General features: G+C 41.2%; 1 protein-coding gene across 7 annotated transcripts in view; it reads right to left on the reverse strand.

Moving 5' to 3' along the window:
* Nucleotides 1–7,904: 7,904 nt before the first annotated feature.
* MPP7 (MAGUK p55 scaffold protein 7) overlaps nucleotides 7,905–23,903 on the reverse strand; it is a 159,561-nt gene continuing 143,562 nt past the window's right edge. For 4 of the 7 annotated variants that reach the window (XM_076331756.1, XM_076331754.1, XM_076331755.1 and 1 more), the window contains 6 exons: nucleotides 16,220–16,300; nucleotides 14,276–14,369; nucleotides 13,075–13,183; nucleotides 11,449–11,592; nucleotides 9,940–10,045; nucleotides 7,928–8,690 (listed from right to left, as the gene is read on the reverse strand). In XM_076331756.1, coding sequence (XP_076187871.1) covers nucleotides 8,599–8,690; nucleotides 9,940–10,045; nucleotides 11,449–11,592; nucleotides 13,075–13,183; nucleotides 14,276–14,369; nucleotides 16,220–16,300 — 626 coding nt within the window. In that variant the 3' untranslated portion in view covers nucleotides 7,928–8,598. Of the gene's footprint in view, nucleotides 10,046–11,448; nucleotides 11,593–13,074; nucleotides 13,184–14,275; nucleotides 14,370–16,219; nucleotides 16,301–23,903 lie in introns of all 7 variants that reach the window. The other 3 variants (XM_076331758.1, XM_076331760.1, XM_076331759.1) reach the window with 3 other exon arrangements.

The raw sequence follows: 23,903 nt of genomic DNA on the forward strand, positions 1-23,903 counted from the left end.
GACAGCTCCGAGTTTACAAATGTATGACTGGCAGCTTACAGGCATGCTGATCAACACTGGAAAATCTTTTAAGGCTTAAGGTTAATTAAGGTTAATTATTCTGAAACACTGTCTTAGAGATTTTAGTAATAATTGCCTAAAGTGACAGAGATGAATTGCTGCCTCCATCTTGAGAGCACTTGGGAAATTACTTAAAAGTGTGTGAGAAGATTTATCGGGAACACATTGTCGGTGTAAAAGAAAGGAAACCCTGGATGAACAGCTAAGCAGCGAAGGGCATGCCAGTCTAACACAGTCCTACAATTTGCATTAAATAATTTAGACAAAGAGTCAATAGATTTATCAGCAACACATATTTACTATCATATGCTTGACAGAACTTAGATGCATTTGCATCGAAATTCACTCCCAGATACTAATCTCAGATATTAATCCAAAGATAATAACCACACAGCTCTTACATGTTTGATGACTCACCGAAATATTTATCATCTTTGCTGATTGCATCTTAACTCAAAGCCAGACCCTGAGCCCAGAGAAGTCATCAACTTGGTTCCAGGGTAAGAGCTGCCAACCCCATTGTGAGGAGTGTTACTGAAGTCAAAGGGACCACACATGAAATGAGGCACTAAAGCTGGACAGTAAAAGTCAGCAAGACCTGGCATTAGATTACAAGGTCTTCAGAGCAAAGGCATTCCTAATTTCCCAGGCACAGAAAGACAAGAGGTAAAACTCTGGTATTGTTAAAACAAAAATGAAACTCTTCTACTAACTTCACTAGCACCGCATTTTTATCCACTCCCATCTCATCTGTGCCACACTGTTTAACTGCATGAACAATCCCGTGTTTTCAAGTGGTACAGATGAAAGTCATTGGAGGCTAGCGATAGGAAGAGTTTCTACTATCACTCATTTAGGGGTTGAAGTGGTGTCAGCTATCTGCTGATATTTCATACTTGTCCCATTCACAAAATACAGAAAGCAGCAGCAGCCGTTAGGTACTAATAGTAGAGCAATCCAGACTAAGCACTTTCCAGTAGCACAAAATGAGGCAATTTACCAGGAAGAGAGGGAGTTGCCTTAGCATGAAAAAATTCTGAGTTATTCACAAGATGCTAGAAGAGAAGGAAGAATCATCAATCCTGAACACTGGAACCATGAGGATCTATAAGGATTTTACATGACGCTAGCCCAAGCCAAATAACCACTGCTGTAAGTGGAGCTGTGCAGGGAGCAGAGTAGTAGCGCTGCCTCCCTGCAATGCGCTCTCAGATTTAGAGAGAACCTGGCCTCTTGTGTTTTCCACTTAGATTTTGCAACAGACAAGTTACTGTAGCTGGGAGTGACCCAGGAGTTCTGCAGAAAATCTGAGCATGAGTGTCCCGCTGGAGGTACTTAAATGCGGTCGCAAGGACAATAACAAACACCAAGTGTATAAATGCATCACATTTTGCCAGTGGCAGCCACCACCATCCCTCTGGTACAAAGTAGGTGAACGTGAAGGAGGCTCAGGATAAAGAATGCACCCACCTTGTCAGTGACACACGGACACTTCAACCCCGCACGTCTCAGGACTTGTTGGACTTGAACAGACTCTAAGAGTAGGCAGGTTTTAATACCGCTTTTCAGAAGATGGCTTCTGGAGACCACAGACTCAAGATCTGTGTTCAGACCGTGACACTGTGAAGGGAAACCACGTGCAGAGTCTCCCACAGTGGAGTTAAGACCTGCACATAGGGAGTGCTTTGCCTGGCACAGAGGGTAACTTAACTGCTCCCTGCTAAATGCTTGTAAGTGAAGGGCACAGGAGTGGAGGTTGCTCCTTCTCATAGTTAAGAGGCAGTAAACGACACCTTGCTGCTTAAATCATCTTCCCATGCTGTTTTCACCCATAGGTTGCTCAGTTTTGCGCCAGGCTTGCAGACTCCCCGGTGGTTGAGAGCCCGGCAGTGCCCCAGCTTCTCCCTTCCAGCGGTTCTGGCCAGCCTCTCCTTTTGGCTCCACATTGCCCTTGTTAAACTATTGGCCCCTGACACGGCGAGGCTTTTTGAGAAGACTGGTTAGGAAGAAAGGAAACAAGATTAAACAGAATAGGTCACTTGAGAACAGTTGCAGAAATGTTGTCTTTGTTTGCTTGGTCTGGTAGCTTTGGAAGATAGGAACGCCACGTCTTTTACAGTTACATTTATATATAGAATAAAGGCTTTAATTACAGCAACTCTTGCTTTCAAGCAGGCAGTAGGGAAGCCGAAAGAAAAATAGAGTTTGCAGTCAGAGTAATAGCGTCTGATAATCAGACGTGTCACATAAACTTCTTAAGATTAAAAATGGAATAATAAAGTATTTTCCTCTTTTACTAAGTTACTGTATAATCTTATCACAAATAGCATCTCTCATTTCAAACACTGTGGTGTTACCTATGGCAGTCTCTACCATGCCAAAGAGTGGCACCTCCTGCTTTGCTTGGAATAGCTCCCCTGTAGCTCCCCTGCCATGCCACAGCATCCCCCCAGCCCATGCGGCTGGCTGACAGTCACGGAGAGCGTAGTTTCAGAAGTGGGGTACATATGTAGTTGGACTTTTGAAGGGAAAATAGAACTTGATACTTCAGTTCCCACAGGATACCACCACAGAGACTATTTTCTGTAAAACAAAACCAGTGGAGTGGTGTTTTACACCACAGTATCGCATAAAAGGCAAGACAGTTGGCCCAGTGATACTCCTACACAGACAAATTCCTGTGTCTCCTGACAGGTTCACATTTCTTTATCTGGCAAGCATAAAATTATAGTCTATGTACAAAGCAGCCTTTTCATTTAGGGAACAATTAAGCTAATCCCAGCAAGATTTCATGTTTAACTAGGTTTGTAGTGAACAAGTTTGTAGTCTGCATTCAATCAAGCTCTTTTGACTTTCACAAAATAGGGGCAAAACAGTGTATTTGAAATGTACAATTCTAAGCTTCCTGAGACGTGCGAGTCTCCTGCCTGAGTAAAACTGTGCATCTATTTGCTAAAACTTTGGCATTATATCAGTAGACTTCTTTCTTTAATCTGTCATTAATCTTCCAATTAAGCAATAAATGGTGCTTTTGTAAGCCTGCTTTTTTCATTAAAATAAATTGGTACACGCTACAGCACTTGATAAATACATAAACATATACATATGCACACATGCACAATAAAATAAAGTTGCTATTGGCATAAAGGTAACATCAGCTGCACTCATTACAAGATGCAGGCTCTTGGCTTTCAGAGTCTCACCTATTCAAAAGTGTGGTCAGAGCCTGTGCTTTTTTCAGTTTGGTTTGAGCTGGGGTTGGATCCAGCTGTGGCCAATGATGAGCTGAATTCAATGAAGTCAAAAGACGACAATAATTCAGGTTCGGTTCTGGTTTTTGACAAAACCATGGTTCAAATCAATCTTTGGTTTTGGTTCTACTTCCTGCTTAACAGCTGTGTAAAGAAAAACATCTGGAATAATACCCCAGCAGGGCCAATAACTGAGGCTGCTCTTTCATACTATCCAGATAGCACCAATAACAACAAAGCTTTCAGGCCAGTCTTCAACAACAACAAAAAAACCCAACCAAACAAAAAGATCCCTTTTGTGCCTTACGATCCATAGCAGCCAGGACTGCAAACGGGACTTCAAACATACTGCCTCCATCTGCACCAGTCCGTAAAATGGGTCAAGACCTGTTGCTCTGGCTCTGAAGGAAAGAGGCACAGCACAGCTCATTCATACACAGCTAAATTCTCTCCCCCAGACAAGCTGGCCTCACGGCTGCTGGGACCAACCTTCTGCTACCCCTCAGTTGTGCCTGGGCACTACCCAGCACGGGCTGAAGCCCTGCCAGGAAGCCCCCTAACCACCTCACCCTCCGGCGAGATGCTGAATCCCAGATGTGTCTGCCCCATTATGCCAGCACAGCCCCTGGTGCCGGTTGGTAAGAAGAGTTGTGCTCACTGCATATCTCTGCACCTTCTTGCTGGTCTGCACCGCTCTGCCATCTCTCTGACTTTTTTAGTGAGCTTCTTTGAACGTGGGACTATGTTTTTGTTCCATGTTCATATGGTGCCTAACACAGGCCACTCACTATTTGGGAGTAGGGCTCCAGAAACTACATCAAAGTAGGTTTGGTGGGGAAGCATAACCCATACATGGTATGTAAAGCTCTCAGAGAGAGTAAAATATGGGGGGGCCTACATGCACTCTGGAGTGGTCTCAACCCATGCTTCCATCTGTGCAATTTCCACATCATAAATGTGTGCCTTGATCATGAAACGTGGTGACTACTCCCACCGCCTGAAGCCTAGCCCAATTTCAGGGAACCATCATTTCTTCAGAATAAGCCCATAATGCATATCTAGGAAAGGGGGCCACACACCATGAAACATCCAGAGGTCGCACACAAAACAAGCAGAACCGCCCCCAGTTGCCATTTTCTTAAACAAGAAGCCCTGAAGCCAACGCTGACTGCATAAAAATTAAAATTGCTCCCAGCCTTTTTTACCACGTGCTGCTCTCACGTATCAAACAGGCCACAGGGACCTCTCGGAGCTATTCTGTTTTCATGGGACAAAACACTGTTCATGTGCTTCTCCATCTGGATCAAACGCTAGCTCTTCACCCCTTGTTTCAGAAACACACCGCCTCTAGCATCCATTGAGAGGGAAGTAAGAAATGTCCTTGTGTCAGATTTTTGGCGTCTCACTATTTTTCGAGATGAGTCAATTATCCCTTTCCCCCTCCTTGTATGACTGAGATTACTAAACTAAAGCTGTACAAGGGCCAGGAGGAAAAAAAGAATGAAATTGCCAATGATTAAACCCAGTTTGGTAAGTTTGTGTTAAAGCTGTGATCCCTGTACTCTTGCTGTAAAAGTTAACGAAATCAGAAGAAAGTAAAGCAACAGCTTTGCCAACATCACCAGGATCTGGAGTACGCCTTCTGGGCACTACAATTCAACTCTCCATAGTTCCAACAACTTTGGCTTTGCTTACCAATAAAGATTTACTGGTGCTTGTTTATATTTACCAAGGAGGGAACGGAAACCACAGAACACTTGCAGCCAACTTGCTAACCTCCTTGTTCAGAGACTTACAAAAACAGAGATGCATTTCCAGGGTAGTACTTGCATTTGTAACATTCTCAGTCCTTCTCTGCCGTACCTACAGACCCTCTGCCTTTAAAACACGTACTGAATCCCTTAAAATTAAGTTTCCATGAGCCTGTGCATAATCCTATAGAAAGCTTGTAACATCCTCGTTAAACCACAAATCTACATTTCACTTGAGGAAAATTATAGCATGCCTTCTGGTTTTTTAGCATATTCAAGTCATGACTATTAATGCAACTACTGAAAAGAAATAGACCTAATTACAAAAGAAATTGTGACCCAATTTTCTCTATTTATTTCTTACCAAGAAGTTTTCAAATACTGTTTGTGCCATTTGAGCCCTTTTGGAAATCCTGAAGATGTTTTTCTCCATTCATATATGGAAATATGTAGCTGGCAGCTTAGTGCCACTAAGTCTTCAAAAATTTGTTTAAACAGACATATGTGTACAACTAAAATAGAAGCAAAACAAAGTCTCAATAATCACAGGGATTTACCCTCTGCATTAAAATGCTGGATGTCAGCTACGCAAAATACCATAGTATTTTATTATAGAGATGTAAAATCATTCCATACAGTCTTCCAAATATCCAACTTGTATTTCAGACACAGATACCAAGAGGGAAAAAGTCTCCAGCTGTCTAGAACTCCAAATTCTCTCATTTGTACTGTCATTTAACATAAGACAAAATTTAAGACCAGACTTTAACTGTTTCCAAATGTTTTTGTGTATGTTTCTGCTGAAACCTTTAACCATTATCTAGCACCAGAATTCTTAAACAACAAATACACCCACTCTGTTCCTTTAATTTTCTGTTTGGACATTTTTCTGTTGAATGCTTGGTATCGTACATTAATCATGGTAATATATGATAAATACTTAATGACTTTGAGAGCAAAAGGATCTTGGGCAAATTGCAAGTACAAATGATTTTAAGCATTCATACACAGAAAACTTAATCCTGTGGGGAAATGACTGTAGATACTGCAGTAGCAAGAACAGACGCAGATTATAACTTCAACTGTAAATCTCTGAGGAAACTGTTCATCCTTTGAAACAATCTTACAAAAAATAAATACCAACTTTACCGAGGAGAAACTTCTCCACACACAGTAGAAACCTGAACCTAAGTACATGTGGGAAATGCAGAATACTGCACTGAAACAAAACAGAAGAGGCTTAAAAGTCTTCTCTCTAATCCTAGTATGTGTTAGGCTTTTTTTTCCTGGAAAAGACATAAAACAATGCAAAGAGTAACTTAGTTTAAGCATTACCTTCTTTGAGTCCTACAAATGAACACAGCCTCCCATGGGACTTGTGCGTGGCCTAGGAGCATATGCGACCGATGAAACGCTCCAAGTCAGTAACAACTCGGATAACACTCCAAGCACTGTTGCAAGCCCAGGAGAGCTGATGTCTCAGTTGGATGCACTGACTTAAGCTTTCCCTCTCAGAAAGAAAATGGTTTATTTTGGGGTGGGCTGCAGGAAAGGGTAAACATCTATTTTGAAGAAGAATTCGGCAACAAAAATGAAAAATTAAGAATTTTAGTCCTTGTTCTAGGTTGCTTTATTTTTCCATTTAAAGATAATTGGAGCATTACAGTTAATAGAGAGACCTATGAAATAACTTACTACTTAGGCATTTTACCTTTTAAAGTCATTAAGCCTCTATGTTGTGGTGCAATTTAAAATAAAGAAAAAAACCACCTTCAGTGATATATCAATAATTTATTGTTTTGCATAAGAAGGTAAGATCAGATTTCAGGTAAGACATCAACCAAGGACCTGATGGCAAATTCAAGTATAGAGCTTGGTACAATATTAAAAAATACTACCATTTGTTTGACTATGGCAAACAGCTAAAACACAATAAAAACATCTGGACTTGACTGTCAAAACATACACTTCTCTAAAAACCCACACAGCGCAACTTGAATATGTGGAATATTGGAAACATGTTTAGTCATCTTCGTTCCCAAATTCTTAGGAGTCAAAGGAACAATACCCGCCCCCCCCTTGGTATCCCAGAACAATTCAGCACATGGGCTCAGTGTCCATCACGATAAGCAGGCTCTTGTCCTGTTGAAACTGTTGGGCTCAGACATTTTTTCTGCCTTGACCTACGATCATCTCTGCCTGCCTCATGGAGGCCAGTGGCTTCAATTTTCGTTTGGTTTTTTTGTTTGTTTGGTTGGTTTTGGTTGGTTTTTTTTAAGCTAACACTGCAATAATGTTGATTTTCAAGAGCAATCTAGTAGTTTAATTAAAACTATTTCTCACTCCTGAAAGAGACTGTGCACATTTTACTCTGTTGGTTGGATATATGTTTTTGTGATTCCCTTTCTTTTGCAGGTGTTACAATTCAGGAATTAGCTCCTGGCTTGGAGACGGGGCAGGCAGCCATCCGTCTAGGAAACTCCAGCCAGGGCTGTGCTGAGGATCAGAGGGTCAGTGTCTCTCTACAGCAAACCTGTTGTAGAAGGTCCTCCTAGACCACACCGACCCAGGAATGGGAATTAAATTAATTTCAAAAGGACAAGAAAAACAGCCTGCAGGACAGCCAGAACTGCTTCTAACAGGGAGTCTGCAGATTATTCTAGCATCTCTTTCTTGAAGAGAAAAGCAGGTCCCTTACGTGAGCGTTATTGTACACTAATGTTCTGAGACAGCCCAGGTTAGAAGCAGTGTTAAGAGTGCTTCAGTAAGAACTAAAGCCCCTCTTGTTGGAAACGGCCAGATCCTGAGAGATGCCGAGAGCCCTCTCAAGTTTGGGTTGGTTGCAAGAGATGGCGAGGGCACTGGGTGTCTCGCAGGCAAAGGCGAACAGACCCGCTGAATTCCAGATCCCCTGAAAAATAGTTTGATTTTCAGTAATTAAAAAAAATAGAAAACGTTTTTCTCAACTCACATAATCTCCATGACATTAATTTAATCAACAAATTTCTATTTATGTTACAAAAAAGTTTAAGTCCACCAGGAAAACGGTGAAATTCGACAAAAGTGACATTATAGCTATTCAGGCAGAGCGTGTATCCGTACTGGGATTCAGTACATCTGTAACTCTTGCATAAACATTTCCAGACTCCTAAGGATTTTGCTGTTGTTGCTTGCATTTCATTTATTTTATACGACTCTAAGCCAAATGCAATGACCCACACATTAAATACGCATTTAGAATAAAACTGCAAAATCTGATGGCTTTATCAGCATATGAACTGAAATAAAATATTTACATGGAATGTTGAGCTCCATTTACAGAGACAGTGTTTCAAATTACAGACTTAGTAATCTGCTTAGTAAATGATCACCTTGACAAGAAATTTAAAAACCTAACATCCCTTTTCAACCTCTTCATAAATATATAAAGTTTCACTAAATTCTTTTTTCTTTAAACAAGACAGCTATATTCTCTTTACAGATTAACACGAAATACCGGTTTCCTGTTTGAATGCCACAGATGCGATGATCTGAAGTCAGCAAGTTCCTATACACATGCTGTACTCACAAGACATGTTCACAACACAACACACAGGTGTTACTTGGTCTTTACAGCTGTACTCATTTCCTGCATATCAGTAGTAAATAAAGAAAAATACCAAGTTATCTATATTAAAAATACATCATCTAATATACATTTGCTTACACTGCCACATCAAATTTTAAAATGAGGTTTCCAACTGTGTCTGACCAGTGACAAGGATGTTTTTTACAGCGAAGTCTACAGCATTAATTTATTTTTGAGTGGAGACAAAGTATCTGTTACACTACTAAAAAGCATCACTACATACTGAACAATAAAAAGAATTAATCTCTTGCAACTGCTTCCCAGATCTCCAAGGTTTCCTCACTAGTTGTTTGAAAATTTCTGATGGGTAAAATTGTTCTAAAGGATGCCAAAAATGTTTGAAATTTACTCTCTACTTTGTTGCTATTCATATCACTTTGCCACTGATTTTACAGAAGATTAATCCCAAAGACTTTGAAGTTATATACATAGTAACATAGTAACTCACATTTTTCCCTATTTAAATAAATATTCCCGTGAGTTTTCTTTGTTGCGCCACAAAGCATGCGTGAAAATATTTTCAATCCATGCATGCTCACAGCAGAGTACTTCACAATTAAGCCACTGAATACATCTTTTTTTCCATGACTACGTAAGTGCAAAGGAATACTAAAATCACTCTGTACATATAAGACAAGGTTCACATCTAGAAAAGTAAAAACACTTATCTTGATATGTAATTAAAACTACAATGTCTTCCTCGTAAAAATGTTGGTCGCTTTTGCCTGTTTCAGTTCTCTCAAGCACTTAAGGGGTAATAACTTCCAAGTGCTGATGGGCTCTTTATGGGAGCAGTTACGCTTAAAGCCACCAAAGTGCTGATCTCCAGTATTAATTAGTATCTTCTGCAAACTCTCCGTTAAAAAAGCTTACCTTGGAAATACACAGATGATGATACAGAGGTGTTTGGCAGTTTTGTTACACTAGTATTCGCTCACTTTATGGAGCATAGTAAGACTTCGGTTTAATCTGACTGTTCCGCCCCAAAATTGTGGGCAGGAGGATTGAAGACACAGGAAAACAAGACCAGTTCCAAGTGCATGAAGAGTGTACCTGCTGCTCAGGTAGAGTTAGAAAGCCCTCCTACCAAGAAAATGGCCATCAAGTAACGCCTAACCGTGCCCCATATTCAGATGCTGAGACAACAGCAGATGTTTTGTCTATTTAAAACGTTATTATGAATGTAGCCAGCTGACGGGAACCCAGAAGGTCTCAGTCTCCAACCTGTCAAAAGTTGTTTTAAGCTCACTGTAAGCGGTAGCGAGGTCATCGTTGACTATCACCTTATCGAAAAGGTGGCCGTACTGGCTCTCCATCACGTGGGAAGATTTAATCATTTCTTGAAAATCTTCTTCCTAGTAAGATCAAGTGCAAGGCATAGTCAGTCCATAGCAACATCACGTAAACTCATTCTGTGGTAAATGCAAAGCTACTCACTTATTTCTCATCTCATCAGGAGATGGAAACTGTACTTTTAATTTAAAAAAAAAATATAGAAATTACCATTACAGGTGATCTCAGAGAGCATTCTCACGAATAGACTTTGCTCAACAGGCAATTCTTTCATCTCTCCCCTTGCAGTGACACGATTAGTCACTGCATGGTAATTACAGAGACATTTTCTGTTAGCAGTGCCAGTGGAAAACGTTTCTAGCTGTTTACTTTGATGATGCATTTAAAGTTTCATTATCGAAGCCTCAGCTTGCTATTAGCATGCGATATATTACAGTGCAGCCTTTATTCTTTTAAGAGCTTGGTAGGAGCTGTCTTCCTATGCCTGGTTCGACCCGGCTCAGTGGATTTCTCTTCATGTTTGGGGAGGGAACAAATCGTAGGAATTTAATTGTTTACATAACTCAGAGATTAAACCCGTCCTAACTAAGCAATGTCCTGAAGGTTGCTCTTAAGAATGAACTCCTCTTATATTTTATATATCATAGAACATATTCTTATAGCGCATTATTGCCAAACTATTTCAAATGCATGTTCTACACAGATACAGTCTGTAACTATATCCGTGACTCAGTTTGAAACAAAATCTAAAAAATCCTAAATAACATCTGAATGAGGGAAAGTGATACACACCATAAATGTAGATAACAATTCTAACGATAATCAGCTTTGCTTTAGCTTCAATTAAAATATGATTTCATTATATTTCAAGGAAGTAAATAAGTTACTGTTGGGTAATCTGAGTAATATTTTTTCCTGATTATTGACAAAAAGTAGCATTTGTTACTTGCTTAGATTTTTCTCCTTTCTTACAGTGTTCATTTCCCTGTAACATTTAAAAAAATTGTTTCTCTTATCCACAAATATGGGCTTTTTATTAAAGTAGCATTTACTATTTTAATTGATGCTTTATATTTGAGCTTTCCTCCAAATTTAGACCCAATAATACACTTGATAAAACATGGAGATTCTTGTACTTGAATAGAAACATCTAAGCCCAGATGCAAACTTTTTAAAGGAAATCCACAGCATTATTTCTCATGAAAATATACTTGCATTGTGGGGGCTCTTCAATGACACAAAATCAGAGGACCACGGAAACGTAAATACCTGTGAGCATATCAAACAATGAAAACACCACAGTAAATCTGTGATGTGAGAGAGGCTGGGAAACAACAAGATACTATGTGTAAGCCCTGACAAGTACTGTTGATGAGATCCAGTGATCACCTTTATTTTCAAGGTAAACCACTACAACAAAACTCTTAACAAGTTCCCATGTTTTACCATGTCTAAATATACTTACTGTAAAGGGTTTTGCAGTTCCCTTATCATCTTTACTTGAAATAATCTTGGCATTTTTTCTGGTCTCTCTCAAACGGTCAAGTGACGGAGGCTTTATAAATATAACAAATGGTTTAAATTCATATGTCCGTAAGTGTTTCACTGTCTGGGAAGAGGAAAGGTTTTAATTAATTAGTTTATTTCGCACAATGGAATTTACCGTAATAAAAGAAACTCTCCACTAACCAAAATAAACCCATAAAGCACTTCTAGAAGGCTATTTTTCATTTACTGCCATCCCACCCTGGTGACCGGCGTTGATTCATGTAAGGAGAATTTTCATGTGAATGGTAGGAAAACTCTCCATTTCCACAGGGGCTGCTGGTAAACCCCATCAGTCCGGCGAAGGCTGGGCTGTGCACTGCAGTGCCACTGGCAGCGGGAGGAGGGAGGGGAGGAGAAGTTCAACACATTCTGGCAGGAATATTACTTTCTGTACCCATGAAAAGTAGCGGGAAAAGGTGTCTGTGACACTCGGTCACAACAGGTCAATGATTTGTTCTCTTCAATACTGTGTGTCCGCTATATAACCGTTCACACTTCCTGAGCGAGTCGAGTGATGCTACGTATTGAGTTAGAGATAGGTCTACAATTCAGATTGCGCACAGAGTGAAGCAGGGATGGGATGGCCCGCAGCTTTCTGTCCTCTTCACACTGCCAGGGCCCACAGGAAAATGCTGTGTTGGAGAGTGGGATCCCAGAACAGTTCACAAGCCTGGGTCCCCGGGAGAATTTAGTGCTTCCCTGGAAAACAGGGCCGTGCTGGACATGGAACGGTCTCCCAGAGCAGCCTGGCAATATCAGCCCCAGGAGCCCCTGCCCAGCTCCCCTCCTCCCCTGGCGTGGGGTCTGGCTTCCCCAGACGCTCCTCTGGCAGCGCAGCCTCCCTGCCCTGCTCCTGTGGCACAGCCCCGCATCCGAAACTGCCCCAGGAACTGTTCACAAGCTGCCGGGGTTCAGCAGTCACAGGCTGGCCACCCTTGGAGAAGAAATACTTTGGCTGGATTTAAACAAGCTAGTCCAGCTCCTGGAAGCACTGTGGTTATTAGTAGCATAAAGTTTCCCAGTGGAGCTGTTCAGCGGGGCTGAAAGACAAGGTCAATGCAAGAACAAATGGTTGAGAGAGGAATGTTCTTAGCCATTATCCAGCCAATATCACATTTGGTGCGTTCCTTGACTCGTGTCCACCCTGCATGGAAACCCTCTGCACAAACGGTCCGGCTAAACATGTGAGAGGACTGGGTGGTAGCTCAAAGCCATTCGGAAATTGAAGTTTCAGAGAGAACCTCTAACCCAAACCAGCAGAAAGATGAATGAAAATACAGGAGCATTTTGTAATTAAATCTTTGGTATTATGCTGCAGGCTTTCAATTCAGTTAATTACTGAGCTGAATACTTGCCAACATGTATTGAAGCTTCCCTCCTCTCCTCCTTTCAGAGAGTCTTGCTGTGATAAAGGTACCCAGCAAGCCCACTCAACAGTCATTCAGTATGGAATGAAATATAGCTTTGTAGAAAAAAATTTTTTCCTGGAATCCCAACATGCAATGTGGGGAACTACAAGAGTCCAAAAGACACGCTTACTTACATGAGGCTGCACATCCAACAAACAAACTTTGTTTTTAGCTAGAACGGATCGAACAGAATCTAAACTTGTACCATAGTAGTTGTTCTTATACTCGCCGTACTCGATAAACCTGTGGCAGAAGGTGAAAACAACTGGGATAACTTCCTTTTTCTCCAGAAAAAAGCTTATCAGTTTGGTTTATAAGATCTAATTCAGGAGCAAAAATATTTCACTTTACATGAGAGTTTTACCATATTTTGTAAAGGAAATGCTGTCAAGTACTTCAGCATGTCAATTTTAAGAAATCTACTTTACCACTTTCAAATCAGTAACACCTGCTTGTATTACAGTTAAAGAGAAAAAAGTACTGTAGTCCAACAGCTCACTAATGTTTTCCATCACCTCTTTTTCTGAACTAATGCAATGCAATAAAACAGTGGATAAGCTAAACAATAGAAACTACTGAAATTTCATTGCACACTACAGAATATCCAAATTCTCTGTCTCAGAAGAGGAGGAGGAGCGCCGATGGTGCTAATGGAACCAAGGCGGCTGGTTATGTGCTATAAAAGTACAAGCGCTATTTGCCAAAAAAGCAAAGCACATTTTGAAGTTTCAGTAAAACCCACAGCTTTGTGTCTAATACACTTTTGCCCTCTGAAACACTGGGGCAGAATTTCAAGCTACGATATTTTACAGGCTGCTGGAGAGCACGATGCTGCCATTGTCTTCCTTTCAGTTCAATTTCTGGCGGGTTTACAGGCAGGGGCTTCACTGTAGACCTCTAAATTCAAAAGCAGAGGAAGTGCCTGGCCTGAAAGAGAGCAGAACTACGCAAACATTGACTCAGGCACGTTTGCAGCACTTCCAGGACCCCCTCTCCTAGAGCTGCAATGCTTTATTGCTATGACAGACGATGCCCGGAGTGCTCCCCCATCCTGAACTCCTACAATTTCAGTGTCGTCTTGATGAGCTGAAGTACTGAAACTACTTGGAAGCTTTGAAAGCATGGAAGCATTTGTGTTTGCACATACCGCTTTTTTGCTCTGTGTTTTTGCCAGCTGCTTTGAACTGCTTATATATCAAAATGTAATTTTAACACATCTTCAAATCACTGCAACTTATATCCACTTTGACTTACTATCTAAAATTACAACCAGCCCCATTTTATAATAAAGCCATTGTTTTAACTGCAGTTCTAGTTAAAATCTCTTCAACATACTTGTTATTCTGTACGTCTGTCTCAAACAAGTGCTTGGAAATGAAAGTGTATTCGACACCGTCACTTTCTTGGCTTCTCCTTGGTCGGGTAGTGTCTGCAGTTTCATTAAATGAAAAAAAAAAAAAAAGAAAAAGGAAAAGATGCACAAAACAATATAAAGCAAACCAGTTCAGGAAACACTGAAAAGCACACAACCCTTGTGCAATACTAAGCGTAGCAGTTCCCTCACTTCTCATGGACATAAGGCTGCTCTGGATCTGGTAGGCAGCACTCAAGCACATGACAGCATGACAGGATTGAGTTTAAAAGCATGAAGGAAAAGCAAGAAAAAACTTACTGGACAAGTATCAGATTATCATTTTTATTAACTAGTGGAAAAATGCAATAAAATAAGGACAGCTGAATAATAAAAGGAGCAGCAGTCCATAACCATTACCCCAGCCTTGCCACTTACTAAACTTATTAGCATACAAGACCATAAAGGGAAACAAAGCTTACCAACTTGATTTATAAAACGTTACATTCATTAACAACACTTGTAGCTATGGTATGTGAAGCATGATAATAAAAAAATAGGGGTGTGAATTTTAAGTTTTAGTGCTTTTCTTTTTCTAGTGATCAAAACCAAATTGCTTTTTCTTTCAGTAGCCTTGTAGTATTTGCACTTCTTACTTTCAAGTACTACGTATAAAGGTTTTGCTTATAAATGAAGCTTATTTGTGGGGTGGACGCTTACGAATAATGAACCTATTCAAAAGTCCTGTTTAATACAAGTTGTATGTTACAGCATCATGCATTCTCCATCACATAGGAACATACACAACCTGCTTGCAGAAACACAGTCCTGAATGCCATTTGATATCACGCTGCTCTTAGGTTGACACGAAGAGAAACATTTCCAAGACAAGAACCCCAGTTCTCCCTCCGAGTCCTGACTTACTGAATTTCAGGGAGAGGGATTTCTTTACGTGTTTGTTTTAAATTATAACCACAAATTTGGAAGAGAAAAGAGAGAAGGCAGCCTGATGAATACTGGCAATTTTTAGAGAAATATTTTTGGGCAAATGATTGCATATGCTTCAATGTGTTAAATATTTGGGAACATCTGGCTTTTTTTCTGTTGTTTTCAATACCCAGCTGAAGCAAATATGTGCAAATGAAATTACTCACCAAAACCAAATGTATTCATTTTTCTACCTAGCAAATTCATTCATATATATATACTTTATAGAATACCTGTACTTGCAAAACCCTTGTGACGTTATCTCCCACATTGAGAATGTTGGACCCGTTTTTTTTTAAATGATCCCAATAGGAGGCACAGGTACAAGCAGAAAGCAAACCAAGGAATGAAAGTCTAACTAAAACTGTCAAGTCCTCCACATTAAAGAAAACCCAGTGAAGTATTGTAGAAGTTAATATAGAACAATGTTATTCAATGTTATACAAATTACGCTACTTGGTCAGATAGGGGGAAAGAGGAAAAAAAAAATCCCCAAATCAACTTTTCTAAAGGTAATCAAAGGGATTTAATTAATTTATTCACAGGATTAAACTGCTTATCATCAGTCTTAATTTTTCAGCCTAATATATAAAGGCCATTTTGCTGAAAGCAAGCATTGGTAACAGAGTACGTTTCACTGCTTTACAGCCAAATCCAGGGTGTTCTTCAGCCGAGTTTCATTTACTAAACCTTGCTGACATCAATCATGTTAAACTTGTACTAAAAGTCTACTGCAATGCCTCTGAGCCAAAACGTCCTATCAGTTTAATCAATGCTATTTAAAATACAACTGCAGCAGCACTTTTAAAAATTAGAAAAGTAATTTGGATGCCAAGCATGGATTTAGAGACCCAAATTTGAAAGTGCCTTAAGGTAATGCAATAATAAAGGATAATAATGCAAGTATAGCATTAGGAGAACAGAAGTGTGTTTTTACTTACGTGGCACTGTTACCCCGTAATGCTGGGTGTCACTGATCAGCAATTTCCGTTTAAGTTCATTCAGCCCAACCCCCACAGGACCTGAAAGAAAAAAATCGTGCTCTTTCCCAACAGCCAGTTCTCTCTAGTCTTCAGGTATAAGTACTCTCCGAGGTAAGACTACGTAGCATATAGCCATAACATATATTGGCTTTGAATCAGAGTCATCTGGAAACGCCCATGGTTCGAGCCTCTCCTAGAACATACAGCGCTGACAAACGTCAGGGGATGTAGCTGGCAGTTGCGCTGCTCTGACTTTACTACTGAGGAAAAATCACTGAAAAAGTTGACAGCAAAGCTAACTTTCTTTTCTACAGCAACTATCCACAATACGCACCTATCTCCATCCTCAGCCACTACAGACCTCTGCACGCTAACCTGCAGCTTTCCAGCACAAAAACTGGTTCGGCTATTCATTTTGCCAGAGTATCTCCAACTCACAGACTAGAAGGCCCCAGCTGGCATGCACAAAGTCCCCCCCAAAGCCTCTGCACTCCACGTGTCATCGTGGCCTTTTCCACATGGCTTCCCTCCAGCTGCTGCATCCCTCGTCTGCACCAGACTCCCCCGAGGAGCATTGCTCCCACCTTCTCCCCACACCCCGGGCACACTGCTCCTTCCAGCCCCGGCTACAGGCAGGAATACCGCCCGGCCTCCGGCTGGCTGTAGCCGTCACTGTCCACCTTTTGACTAGGCCACGGTGGCATCGCGCAAGGAGAGGAAGGAAGGGCAGCACTCCCCAGGTCACAACCCATTTGGGATGTTTTGGTTTCTTTGTGGTTGATTTTCTTTTAAACTATGCTCGTCTCCTGCCTGCTGTCTGAACTGGTCCAAAGCAAATATTTCCTTCTTCACACGGCTGCCAAAGAGAGACCACTCTCGGAAAGAGGATGGCAGGAAGAAACAAAGACTGCACGGAATTTTTTTGATCTGTCTCACCCAGCTACATTTGAGTCCTGCTGTCCTAGAAGCTACTGAGACGTTCCTCGTGTTTTTCAGGTTGTCCCTAACTCTCAGCCATTCGCCAGTGGTGCTTTAGGTCTCAGTGAGGGCGTTCTGGTCCTGTGAAGTCTCAAAGGCTCCGTGGGCGATTGCTGCCTGCCCCCAGGAGCCCTTTGCACAGGGCTCCAGCCTGCCTGGCCCCTTCGGTGGTGGGGCCATGGTGTCACGTGTGTGTGGAGGGAGCTCAGCTCTGCGTGCTCATGCGTTTCTGACAGTGCAGTGGCTTCATTTCTGCAGAGCCAGGTCAACAGCAGAACGCAGAGGAGAGTGAGTCATTGGAACCGTAACCCAGATAATACAAGGATAATACATGCGGTTTTAAGGAAAATTCCTGCTCTTCTAGTAAAAGTGATAAAAAGCACTCCATGCATAAATGTAACAGAGACATTTTAGACATCAGAAATACAAAACCTAATAAACATTTTAATGAAATAGTGATATGTTGGTTAATGACTAGTGAGAGTCTGGTATGAAAAAGCAAAGATTGATGCTTCAGCACCTTCAGGTGCCTATTTGTAAAAATGACTATCCGCCCTGTCTGAAGTTAGAAACACGGAATGATGAAAAGCAATGCTTGCTACTTTGCTACTATCCCCTGACTATGGTCTCTCTGTAAAATCTTAGGGTTTCTGCATTTATAATTTTTATATGTTTACGTAAGTTAAACACACAACTACATTTCAAGTTCCATCTCTGACCTGCCTGTAAATTAATCTATCAGTATGTACAAATGTTTATTTAATATGGTGTACAGCAGCCTCTACTGGTGCATGTCTGCAGAGGAAAGCAATGTGTCATGTAGATAATGGCATTGCTTTTGTTCTTTTTTAAAAAAACATTTTTCCTTTTTTAATAGTATAGCTATTTAAGGCAAATAGGGACTTTTATCGGAAAAGTGATTAAAATTCTTTAATTAATTAATTAATATATCCTAGCAAAGTAGAATGAAACAAGTGGAATTCAAGTAAAAAAAAAATTGTATTCCTTTCAAGCACAAGATTTTCCCCATCAAAGCTACACAAATATTATTTCCTCTGTCTACACGCTATCAAATCAACAGTATGCTTTTAGCTCTATTTATATATAAAGAATCCAGGCTTCGCTTCCTGCAACAGATGCTTTGGAAACTTAAATCAAATCTGTTTCCAGACCACAACCTATTACTCTGTCTCCCCTTCCAGATTACCATTTAAAAATCATCTTTAAATTTAACTACTGGAAGGTGTAGATTCTTCTTTTTCAGTGCTGTCTTCGCAGAGTTCTCCTAACTGTAGCATATGGACGCTGAAAGCCGATTCCTAATTAGCAATGCCATCCAATTATGCTGATTTTTACACTATATCTCCCGAGTGTAATGTACACTTCTATTCTGAATATTCTTTTCGTTTTGATGCCGGTTTCTAATAATTATGAATCTGAACATGATCTGAACTCAAGAAGAGAATAAAGCATCAGGATTGAAAAGGACAATCCCGATTCTTACAGTAAAATGCCAGGCATGTGGGATCCATGACTGTAGCATAGTTTTGGTTTACTATAAATCACCCAGGCAGCAATGTTTAGAGTTATGGCAACAGATTTAGAGATACTTTGTTTATTTTTTTAAAGGAACATTTACATTACTTGCTGTTGCAAGTTGAGTCGTGTAAGCTAAGTAATGGTTGAATCCTGCGCAAATGGGCTGTAGTGCCTACCTCACTTTATTGAGGGACACTTGCAGAATTAAACCACCAATCATTAAAACTTGCATTAGATTTTGTACCATTCAGACATGTCTGAAGAAAACTGAACAAATTGTTTGATGTAAGTTCAGGTCTCAGGAGGGTTAACCCAACCAGCCATTCTTCACCCATAGATACACACTGACCTCCTAGAAGTCTATTTGAAAGAAGAAGAAGAAAAAAAAAGTGGTCTTTCAGAAAAGATTTTGGGAGTTAGGTGACAACATCCCTGCTGGGATCATAAAGACCCTGTAGAAAACATGCCTTGACAGAGGTTCTGTGGCTCAGTTATTCCTTCTCTAGTACAACTGATCACTGTGAGGCAATGACTGCACACGCATGTCCAACCGTAGCTCAATGAGATATATGGTGGGAAAGCAGAACCTCATTTTTTTGTGTTACAGTAAATTACAACTAGCGGTGGGAGTGTACTTCTAGATTTCCTGTTCACTGAAGCAAGATCAGCAATTTTATACTGCTGTTCTCATGGGCAAGGCTAGCCAATATGTTGCATCCTATGTATTCATTCCTGAGCCATGCTGACCTACCCATGCCTTCAAGCAGGAAGGTTTAATGAAGACAGCAATTCTAGGTCTCTTTTGTCATTGTCCAGATGGTTTACTTGAAGTAGTATGGCCATGGTAGGCCATTTTCCTGCACTACTGCTGTAGATCTATTAAGTGTCTGCAAGCCACTACCTGAACATGTTAAAGGTAAGTCAGGAGATGAAGAAAGCTAGGAGCCACTTCCATTTCATCCTCCCCTGCTCTGAGACAGACCTGGCCTCCACATAGCTCCTTCATGATAAAACCAGAGGTGATGGATTTTTTTTTTAAATGTAAGCAATATAACAATACAGAACTTTTCCAGTCCCAGATTCCTTTTCTTCACAGTGGTGACCAGAAGGACGCCATTCTGGGGAGTACTGGCAGCCTAATTCAGAGACAGAGAGCCTTGTCTGATTGTGTCACACACCAATAATGACTGCTCCTTTGTGGTTACACACCTCTGGTCCTTGCTTCCACAACTGCCCACTTAGGACAGATGCATCACCATGGGTGACCACAGCATCTGAAAGGCTTTGCAGGCCTCTGGTGATAACACTGCATGCACATAACTGCATGCATTCTCATGGTTTGGGACACACTCATGGTTTGTTACTGCTGACCTTGCTTTATCTAGCACTGCCCCTTCAGAAAGCTCTGACTTAGAATCATAGAATCATAGAATCATTAAGGTTGGAAGAGACCTCTAAGATCATCAAGTCCACCCATCAACCCAACACCACCATGCCCACTAAACCATGTCCCTAAGCGCCTCATCTACACGTCTTTTAAATACTTCCAGGGATGGGGACTCAACCACTTCCCTGGGCAGCTTGGTCCAATGTTTAACCACTCTTTCAGTAAAGAAATTTTTCCTCGTGTCCAATCTAAACCTCCCCTGGCGCAACTGGAGGCCATTTCCTCTTGTCCTATCGCTAGTTACTTGGGAGAAGAGACCGACACCCACCTCGCCACAACCTCCTTTCAGGTAGTTGTAGAGAGCGATGAGGTCTCCCCTGAGCCTCCTTTTCTCCAGGCTAAACAGTCCCAGTTCCCTCAGCCGCTCCTCATAAGACTTGTTCTCCAGACCCCTCACCAGCCTTGTTGCCCTTCTCTGGACACGCTCCAGCACCTCAACGTCCTTCTTGTAGTGAGGGGCCCTTAGCTGATACTATGCTGTGTAAAGTTATAGTATGCGGCACATCCATTCTCTTAGGAAATAAGATTTATGCTAGTCTGGCCCTCAGTTACTGAAGCAGAAGCCTTTGTGAGCAGGACTTTTTCCTCATTAATCTAAATGAAAATTCTAATGTCTAAATAATACATTTCATATTAAAATATTCTGCCTTTGCCTGACAGGGCTGCAAGGTATCATGCTTAGGATGCAGGCAATATTTCTGAAGGAAGACTTCAAGGATTTGTTGGCAGCCTGGGAACAGTAAGTTACCAGAAGACTGGTGACATGATATTGGATAATTTTGTTTTTAGCGGACTCATCACATTTGTAACAACTAAAAGCACAGCAGAACCATCTGCATCATTACTGCTTCAGACGATCTGTTATTTTAGCCCCAAGGATATGCAGGACTTTATTCATGAACCTACATTTGCAGACAAGGTAAAATCTTGACAAACTAATACATCTAGCTGAACCTGAGACTAGTATATATCACAGTACAGGGCACTAAAAATTACTGTGTGTGCAATTTGCATTCTGTAAATTAGACTAGACCAATTTAAAATGAAGCCAAAAGAAATTTCCACTTCAAAGTTGTCGAACTCCCTCCCCCTAAAAAAAGGGCAAAACAAAACCTAAAAACCCCCTTCCAACAGTAAATTATACTTTTAGGCCTAGCAAAACACAACAGACATTTAATGCCCCCACCAACTACAGCTATAAATTAATTATCTGTCCCTTTGTTTCCTGGTACTACTATCCAAATTATATTTGACGGATTATACTGAATGCTGCTACTGGCACACGAAAAGCTTTTTAAATGTGTTCGCTTCTACTATACCTGCATTGCTTAGCTCTGCTAGTTTTTCCACATTTTGCCCAAGACATTTTTATGGTATTGGCCAGACTTAAGCTGCCCTTAACATCCAGAGAAAAACACTAGAATTACTGAAGTCTGCAATAAATTTCTGAACTGCTTTTGTTACTGAAAAAGCACACTTTCTTCATTTGATTTATTACAATAAAAATCAAATGAAACCTCTAGGTATTCCTTAGATCAGACATATGCAATTTGTTATAAAAAGTCTACTTATCACACTTTTGCACTGCACTCTGTTGATGTAAGTGTAAAATCAACTCAACCATGTTATTACTTCTTGTATATAGCCCACAATCTCACAGTGATCACACTAGTAGGTGGCTGAATTTTAGTGCTGGAGAGTGACAAAACTGTTTATTAAAAACTAAATTTAATGTTCCCTTGGATATGAGCGATATAAAAACATAGCTACTCAACAGTTCGTAACAGTCCCTGATAGAGGGTCATATTTCTCTGCTCTGCTGCTTTCAGGATGGAGGAAACTTTACTAATGAAGCATCAACCTATGTGCTACTGCAAAAGAAACAATGAGCAATGAGACATTACTCATTGGTAGTAATGGTTACTCATTACTCATTGATACTCCAATGGTTACCTTTGAAAAATTTAAGATAATGTACTTTCTCTTTTTTTAGGAGACTGAAGTAATGCATTTTGGTTAGACAATAAATGCTGTGGGGAACCCATGGCAGTGACAGATTATAGAAGAACAGAAAGCTGACTAAGGATGACATCTTGAGTCTTCTGCAGCTATGTTTACATCCGTTCTTGGCCTACAGAAGTCCACCTCTCATCCACCTTTCTCTCTACTTGTCTATTTACTTATTCTAACACAGTAGATGGTTTTGTTTCTTTCCACTTATATATTCTGTCTTGACTGACCACAGGTATTCTTTGTGTTCTTTTTTCCACATAGATATATTGATTGATCTCTAAGAGCAGAACACTGACCTAATTCTTTTGAGTTTTAGTACAGCTTGACTGCCAGGTGCGGACTAGTAACCATGGTAGCTGTATTTTAATGTCATCTCCTTTTGTTTTAGCAAGGCTTTAAACATGGTTTCCTAGAGCATCCTTATACACAAGTTGAGACATCCTGTCTAGATGGGTGGACTACTAGATAGATGAAAAACTGGATGGGTGATCACGTTCAAAGGGAAGGGGTTATTGGTCTGTACTCTACTGGGCTGTCCTGGTTTTGGCAGGGATAGAGTTAATTTCCTTCCTAGTAGCTGGTACAGTGCTGTGTTTTGCATTTAGGATGAGAATAAAGTTGATAAGGCACCAATGTTTTAGTTGTTGCTAGGTAATCATAGAATCATTAAGGTTGGAAAAGACCTCTAAGATCATCGAGTCCAACCGTCAACCCAACACCACCAGGCCCACTAAACCATGTCCCTAAGCGCCTCATCTACACGTCTTTTAAATACTTCCAGGGATGGGGACTCAACCACTTCCCTGGGCAGCCTGGTCCAATGTTTAACCACTCTTTCACTAAAGAAATTTCTCCTCATGTCCAATCTAAACCTCCCCTGGCGCAACTGGAGGCCATTTCCTCTCGTCCTATCGCTAGTTACTTGGGAGAAGAGACCAACACCCACCTCGCCACAACCTCCTTTCAGGGAGTTGTAGAGCGCGATGAGGTCTCCCCTCAGCCTCCTTTTCTCCAGGCTAAACAACCCCAGTTCCCTCAGCCGCTCCTCATAAGACTTGTTCTCCAGACCCCTCACCAGCTTCATCGCCTTTCTCTGGACACGCTCCAGCACCTCAATGTCCTTCTTGTAGTGAGGGGCCCAGAACTCAACACAGTATTCGAGGTGCAGCCTCACCAGTGCCAAGTACAGGGGGACAATCACTTCCCTACTCCTGCTGGCCACACTATTTCTGATACAGGCCAGGATGCCATTGGCCTTCTTGGCCGCCTGGGCACACTGCCGGCTCATGGTCAGCCGGCTCTCGACCAACACCCCCAGATCCTTTTCCGCTAGGCAGCTTTCCAGCCACTCTTCCCCAAGCCTGTAGCATTGCATGGGGTTGTTGTGACCCAAGTGCAGGACCCGGCACTTGGCCTTGTTGAACCTCATACAGTTGGCCTCGGCCCATCGATCCAGCCTGTCCAGGTCCCTCTGCAGAGCCTTCCTACCCTCGAGCAGATCAACACTCCCGCCCAACTTGGTGTCATCTGCAAACTTACTGAGGGTGCACTCGATCCCCTCATCCAGATCATTGATAAATATATTGAACAAGACTGGCCCCAAAACTGAGCCCTGGGGAACACCGCTCGTGACCGGCCGCCAACTGGATTGAACTCCATTCACCA

This window comes from Aptenodytes patagonicus, chromosome 2 (genome assembly GCF_965638725.1).
Source record: "Aptenodytes patagonicus chromosome 2, bAptPat1.pri.cur, whole genome shotgun sequence".
In the NCBI taxonomy this organism is placed as follows: Eukaryota; Metazoa; Chordata; class Aves; order Sphenisciformes; family Spheniscidae; genus Aptenodytes; species Aptenodytes patagonicus.